The sequence below is a fragment of the Copadichromis virginalis genome, linkage group LG23 (assembly GCF_057382275.1).
Source record: "Copadichromis virginalis isolate Kocher_CV1m ecotype Utaka linkage group LG23, C_Virginalis_male_GT1.1, whole genome shotgun sequence".
NCBI classification, from domain to species: domain Eukaryota; kingdom Metazoa; phylum Chordata; class Actinopteri; order Cichliformes; family Cichlidae; genus Copadichromis; species Copadichromis virginalis.
In genome coordinates this window covers 6762416-6770113 of record NC_140639.1, presented here as the reverse complement: position 1 = coordinate 6770113, position 7698 = coordinate 6762416, and the positions used below count along the sequence as shown (strand labels likewise).

The window sequence follows — 7698 nt, the reverse complement described above, 5'->3', positions numbered from 1 at the left end:
AAAAAAAAGAAAAAAGAAAAGGTAGAAGTGCACAGTTCTCCGGTGCTAAGTACATACTCAAGAATAAATATGGATTTTATATATACAGTAATATATAACATTGCACATGTTACATATTGCAAAGTGATTAGGATTATGACTGGATTCAACTTTATTGTCATTACACAGCTATGAATACAGGGTAACGAAATACAGTTTGCATCTAATAAGAAGTACAAGAGTAGTAAGTGCAATAAGAGCAGATTACATACAGATATGTTAAGCAAATATACAGATGTACTACAGGCAGATGTACGGATATACTAATATATACAGATAAGGGTACTACAGTGGCTTGCAAAGGTATTCACCCCCCTTGAACTTTTCCACATTTTGTCACATTACAGCCACAAACATGAATCAATTTTATTGGAATTCCACGTGAAAGACCAATACAAAGTGGTGTACACCTTATCCCTGACCTGTCTGGTGTGTTCTTTGGACTTCATGGTGTTGTTTCTCCCAATATTCTCTTAGACAACCTCTGAGGCCGTCACAGAGCAGCTGTATTTGTACTGACATTAGATTACACACAGGTGCACTCTGTTTAGTCATTAGCACTCATCAGGCAATGTCTACGGGCAACTGACTGCACTCAGACCAAAGGGGGCTGAAAAATTACCCAAACAAAAATGTTTGGAATCATGTATGATTTTTGTTCTACTTCTCACGTGTACAACACTTTGTATTGGTCTTTCACGTGGAATTCCAGTAAAAATGATTCATGTTTGTGGCTGTAATGTGACAAAATGTGGAAAAGTTCAAGGGGGCCGAATACTTTTGCACGCTACTGTATAAAGGGTGGAATGGTTATGAACAGATTATGTACGGAGAGACGAAGTATACAGATGAACTCTGAGTAGACTATAATAGCTAACAGTGTATGCACTGTACCAGAGAGCATACTATGTCAGTGTCCTAAACTACAGTATTAACCAATATGAGCATACGGTGAATGTTACAAATGAATGTGAATCATGATCATGGTCCCTGAGAGGGATAAGGGGTTATGGATGGAGAATTAGTGTGGATGGAAGCAGAAGGGGACTGAGTTCAGTAGGGTGACAGCTGTGGGGAAGAAGCTGTTCCTAAACCTGCTGGTTTTAGTCTGTAGGGTCCTGTAGAGTCTTCCAGAGGGGAGGAGCTGGAAGAGTTTATTGGCAGGATGAGAGGAGTCCCTGAGAATGAAGTGTGCTCGGCGTAGACATCTCTTCTTGTGGACATCCTCAATGGCAGGAACATGAGGGAAAGAGGAACAGGTGGCAAGACAGCTGGAACTAATTGGGCAAGACAAGGAAGTAAAGCACAATACAATAACATGAGACAAAACCTTCAAAGTAAAAAAAGAAATCCACAGACTAAACCTAGAGGCACAATGCTAACACGGAACAGTGGGAACACAGAACCAAAACCTAAGAACTAACTAAGACACATCAAGAAATCAAAGAGTAATAATACCAAAAAGGAAAAGACTGCGTCGCCGACCCAAGACCGTGACAAAAGAAATAACTGGGAACAACCATATTACAATCCTCTGTAATGCACATTGAACCTTTAGGGCCTTCTAAATCTAACTAATGCAAATAAATCACACTGAGGTTTCTTTACACTGAGAGATTTCTTTGTGTTAAAGTTTGCACTTTGCTCACGGTTCAGCATGAGGTGGGACTGCAGCGCTATCAGTGATTCAGGTTACAAGTTAACCTGTGACCTGTTCTCAGGATGTATCTAGTCAGAGATAGATCATTAGTCATAGTTGTTCTGTGTATATGTTCCTATTAAGTGGATTTAAGATTTATGTCAAGTTTAAAGCTAAGGCATTTGGAGGATTTATTTAATGGTTCCACAATATGACTTACCCCAGACAGGCTGTTGTCACAGAAGAGCAAACATGTCCTCTTGTGTTCAAAGTTGACCATGAAAAGTTGAACCTTGACACACCTGGACATGTCTGCTGTTCACTTGTAGCAGGAGAGTTGAATAGAAGATATGGAGTCGATATACAATCTTCTCTGCTTGGAGTGGATAGATGGCAGGAGTATTTTAATATTTTTGACTGTTTTTCTACTGTTGACAGATATTCTGAAGAACAGAGTGCCAAAAAACTTTCCTCCTGGACCCCGGGCTCTTCCTTTCATTGGTGACCTTCATCGTATCCAGTCTACCAGACTTCACGTGCAGTTGACAGAAGTATGAGTCCTTACCAAAATAAAAAATAAAGGTATTACATTTGAGGTTTCAAAAACCTTCATTCAACCAGACAGATTTCACCTGCAGCTGACTAACTAGTAATAAAACAAGAAAACTAATGTGAAAGGAAACAAACATGTGAAATGAATCACTGGAGTGCAAGGAGGCATAATTTACACTGGAGTAGACAGAGTTGTTATTTAGCTTGCATGAGGCTTGAAGCAACTATATAATGATTAAGGCTTTATTTAGCAACCTTTTACTGGCTTGTGCAAGCCCTACATACAGGGTTAATAACGAGTAAAAATATTAATTTATAAAATGGAATCGTCAACCTAGAAAAACAAATCTAGCACAATTCATAAATTAAATGGGCCCTAAAATATACTGCATTAGAATTGTAATATTTTAGTTTATAGACATAAAATTAGTTAATCTGTAACATTTTAATCAATTACATTCAGCAATGCACTAATTCCAATTTCTCAAAAGTTAATTTTTGAAATATTTGTGTAATGGGTTCTGTGATAGTAATTTGGGTTCTTCTTTTGAAGTTTGGACTGTTTGCTTAACCAAATACGCGTTATATGTATAATGTACTTGTACGTGCTTGTAAATAGTTATTTATTTTTCTTTCTATTCAAATATTTTTAACAAGTGAAATTATCACGACAAAAGGTTAATTATTTTTAGTCGCATTCCTATGTGTATATTTGGCTTCAATCAACCTAACAGGTTGTAGCCTACTATGACTAAATTTTAGCAGTGCTGATATTTAGTAAACAAAAAACAACAAGAAGTATTGATTGTAGAAATGATAAATATAAATAGCCTCCTACGAATGTATCTTGTTCCAAAAACAACAATATGCCGTCTGTGTTCAGTTTGCAGAAAAATATGGAAACATTTTCAGTCTTCGACTCTTTGGTGGTAGGATTGTGGTCGTTCATGGCTACAAACTTGTGAAAGAAGCCCTGGTTCACCAAGGAGAAGACTTCATGGATCGCCCAACTATGCCCTTATTTGAATCAATTATAGGGAATAAAGGTAGTGTTTGATAAAAATGGTTGCATTTTTCCCTCTAAAGATCTAAAGATCAGGTCTACATTATTATTTTTTATTTCCTAAAGGTCTTGTGAAGTCAAATGGTTATCCCTGGAAGCAACAGAGGAGATTTGCTCTTCACACATTCAGAAACTTTGGTCTGGGGAAGAAGACCCTGGAGTCATCCATCCAGCAGGAGTGCCAGTATCTCACAGAGGCTTTTGCAGAACACAAAGGCATACATTCTTTTTTTACAATATAGTGACATGTTATTTATGTTTTTCATGTTTTATAAAATTTAAATATAATTTCTCCCTGCATACCATATGACATTAGAGGATTCGGAGTACTAAAGACTTTTCTTTACCTGTGGCTCATCACCTGATTTATGTTATAACAAGGGGTTCTAATCAGAAGCCAAACAGCAAACAGCACCCACTGTTTCTCCACTTGTTGACATGCATTATATCCTGTTCATTTGATTTTAGCTTTATTGATATAGCGCCAATTCTTTCTTTAGATTAACAATTATTTGTTATGTTTTGAAACAATCTTTCTCTAATCCACCAATGTTTATTTCTAGGCCTCATGAACTGTGTACATTTTGCAATGTTTGAACCACTTGCAATTTTCAAAAATTAGGTCCCATTTGTTCCCAACTGAGCCCTGCCATGTAGCTGGCCCCCATCATCTTCTAAAAAAGATTCTTTATTATTTTAGTATATTTAAAGAGGTGTTTTTCTTCTCATTTTCCAGGCAAACCCTTTAATGCTAAGAACCTGATTAATAATGCAGTCTCAAACATCATCTGCTGTTTGGTGTTCGGCAATCGATTTGAGTACACTGACAAGCAGTACCAGTATGTTCTCCAGACAATAAATGACATTATTCGATTACAGGGAAGTTTGACAGTACGGGTGAGTGAACTTCACTCACACTCTCATGTACTTCTAGTTCCAGTCTCAAGCTTGGATGTAAAATGTGTACCAAATCGATCTGCAGGTCTATCTGCTGATGATGTCCCCTTCAAAATAAGAGAGCAGCTGAAATTGTATAAGTACTATAAGTACAATGCTTGAGAAAATATACTTACTGTTTTTCACCACTTTGTATAACAAGTGAAATATACTCCAGAAAGGATAATTTACTGAATGTGGATCTACAACAAAACAATAACAAGTTCATCCATCACCTGTAAGAGCCCATTAGAACCAATTCAACCATTCATTTTCTAATGCTTCCTGGCCTGAGATAGAGGATGCATCAAATAATGTAAAATGTAACTCAGATTTACATCTAGATATCCTTTCCTGCAAAGATACTGCTGTGCTGTGGAACACGTGAAAATACAGTAATAATGATCTCTATGAATGCTGTTGATACAGCCAGGCAATCAGATAATCTGGTTACTGTCTTCCTGCTCTGCAGATGTACAATACATTACCCTGGCTGATGAGGTGGCTGCCTGGATCACACCAGAAAATATTAACCTTGATAAAGAAAATAGCTGAATTTGTAGAAACTAGGATCAAAGAACACCAGGAAAACCTTGACCCATCATCACCAAGAGACTACATTGACTCCTTTCTCATAGAAATGGGAGAGGTCAGTGTTTTAATGTGCTTGTTTCTTGCTTGTCTTATATAAAAGATGGGTTTATGAGATTTAAAAGTGTCCCATCATTTTTGGTGTGTGTGTGTGTGTGTGTGTGTGTGTGTGTGTGTGTGTGTGTGTGTGTGTGTGTGTGTGTGTGCAAATAATGCACTATGCAAATAATCAAATATCACGATTATCTGTTGATAGAAGGAAGATAAAGATTCTGGGTTTTACCTAGAAAATTTGAAGGCTTGCACCATGGACCTGTTTGGCGCTGGAACTGAAACCACAACTACTACTTTACACTGGGGGCTTTTATATATGATCCACTACCCTGACATACAAGGTGTGTGTATAAGTAATATCTACCAGCAATATATAGTTTGTGAGCTTAGTCAACTGTGCAACACACTTGTTTTCCTGTTTTCTGTGTGTGCAGAGAAAGTCCAGGCTGAAATAGATGCTGTGGTTGGTTCATCCAGGCAGCCGTCTACAAGTGACAGAGAAAACATGCCGTTCACTGATGCAGTTATTCATGAAATCCAGAGAAGTGGAAATATCATCCCACTTAATGTGGTCCACATGGCAAACAAGAACACAACTCTGGATAAATATTCAATCCCAAAGGTATACAATCCACTAGTAACAAATGTGTGTATTTACAAAACAAATTAACCTGATAGAAGACCATAAATAATGAATAAAGAATAATTCTGAGATACTCAAATCGCAGGCTTGATGCTAAAGAACTGTAGCTAATGGGAAGTTCAAATCCTATCATTTAAAGAAATGTTTTTGTTTCAGGGCACCAAGATCTTGGCTACATTGCACTCTGTTCTACACGATGAGTCAATGTGGGAAACTCCACATTCCTTCAACCCTCAACACTTTCTGGATCAGGATGGAAAATTTAGGAAGAGGGAGGCCTTCATTCCCTTTTCTGCAGGTTAGTTATTAGTTACAATCAGAGATGGCAAAAGTACAGACTTTCTTTACTTAGGTAGAAGTAAAGATAATTGTGTTAAAAAATACTTCACTAAAAGTTGAGGTACTGAAGCAACAATTTTCTGTCACGTAAATGATAGAGGGTGATTTTGCCGCCACACCTAAACAGTAATCACAACTCAGTAATTTCTAACACGAGCCTCAGTAGGTTTTCTTAGTGGACAGGCTGTGATCAGCTGACCTGCTGCTCTTTGTGGATGTACACAAGTGAATTTAACAAGATGTCAGCAGTTTCCCGAGCTATCTTGGCCGATGCCTATCAGCTACACAGACACTATACTTTTTATACTATCTTTATACTAGGCCTATACAGTCGGCATGAAGTGGGAATTCAGTGAATGAATCTAAGCATGATCATCTTAAATGCAAATTCATATCTGCTGCACTTGATGTAACCTAAATCTGATCAGGAGCACCACAGCTACTGTGCACCAGTAATTTCACCACATTAATGCAAACTAACCTGTTTATCCTGCACATAACTACCAAGTATTTTCATCAACATTTGAGTAACATAAAGTTAGTATAGCTTAGTTTGTTTTGAAGGACGTTTCACAAAATGAAAAACCATAATTTATCAAAACACATCATACACAATTCCAATATGTGATTAAAATGATGAATGTAAGCTTTGAATTTGCAGTTTAGTAATTTTTTTAACTAACTGTTTAGTAACAGTTTTTGTGTTGGTTCTTCTGTCACCTGACAAACAGGACATACATGACAATAAGAATAAAATGTGCAGCTGCTTCAGTGTTTCTGTCAATTTGTGCAGATCTTGACTCATCAGTAATGTTTGTAGGTTGAGTGCATTTTTACAAAAATTTGTGCAAACTGCACTACAAGGTGGAATATTTGCAAAATCGCGACTACCTCATGATATTTTGTCTCAAAAAGTAACCCTATGAATATGTCAGTGCCATTAGGATGAAATTATTGTGTCACCAACATTTTGACGTTAGACATATAACTTTAACAGCCTGTGTAAACTAATATCCTGGCTTGCTCGAGGCTGCCGTTTTCTCTGACAGTTTCAATCAAAATTAGAAATGCTACTTGGGAGACTGAGATAACTAATAGTGCTGCCTGTTGTGCAGTTAGTTTCCAAAACACGTTATTCATGGTTACATACAATTTTAGGGACGATCTGATTTCCTCGTGTCAGCGTTGTTCCCACATCATCATAATTAATGTTGTTCCCGGTTCAACATTGCAAGTGACCAATCACCTTCTTGTGACGTCATTCCTTTGCGACTTCGAAATACCCGCCTTCGAGTATTTCGAAATACAAGTGAAGAAGCGAGAAACCGCCGCCTGTCCGCCGAATTTGAAGTCAATTCGCCTGTCCGCCGAATTTGAAGTCAATTTAGGATACTTTTCTTTAATAAACGTTAAGCATTATACATATGTTCCTCACTTGGCTTGCTGTTTGTTTGCTAGTGATAGGCTACTTGACGACAGCATTAGCTAACCAGTGTTCGCTAGACCAGCGTTCCCCAACTTTTTGGGTGTTTCGTGGCCCGGGGGTTGGGTCAGGCAAAATTGCAGTAGCTTCCCTGATCATTTTACAAACATAAGTGAAGAGAATCTGGACTAAAAGGCCTAGACTTATGGTTGTGTGCTGATTCTATGAATCAAACTATCACCTGGAAACATAATTAACTGGTCCATAGCTGTGAAACTGGACATGAGTTCTTGATTCTATGGAGATTAACAGTAATCCAGAAATTTACAAATTTGTCCCTAGGACATCGCGTAAATGTTGTCCCTGGGACATCGCGTAAATGTTGTCCCTGGGACATGGCGTAGAAGTTGCCAGAGACA

General features: G+C 37.8%; 1 protein-coding gene across 1 annotated transcript; it reads left to right on the top strand.

The window, feature by feature from the left end:
• The first annotated feature begins 855 nt into the window (after positions 1–855).
• Positions 856–5828, top strand: LOC146680139 (cytochrome P450 2J2-like). Its single transcript, XM_085447723.1, has 8 exons — positions 856–2229; positions 3114–3276; positions 3360–3509; positions 4030–4190; positions 4702–4878; positions 5077–5215; positions 5309–5496; positions 5674–5828. Exons 1-8 carry the CDS (start codon positions 2029–2031, stop codon positions 5818–5820), a joined length of 1326 nt encoding a protein of 441 aa, XP_085303849.1. The 5' UTR covers positions 856–2028; the 3' UTR covers positions 5821–5828.
• Positions 5829–7698: the final 1870 nt, after the last annotated feature.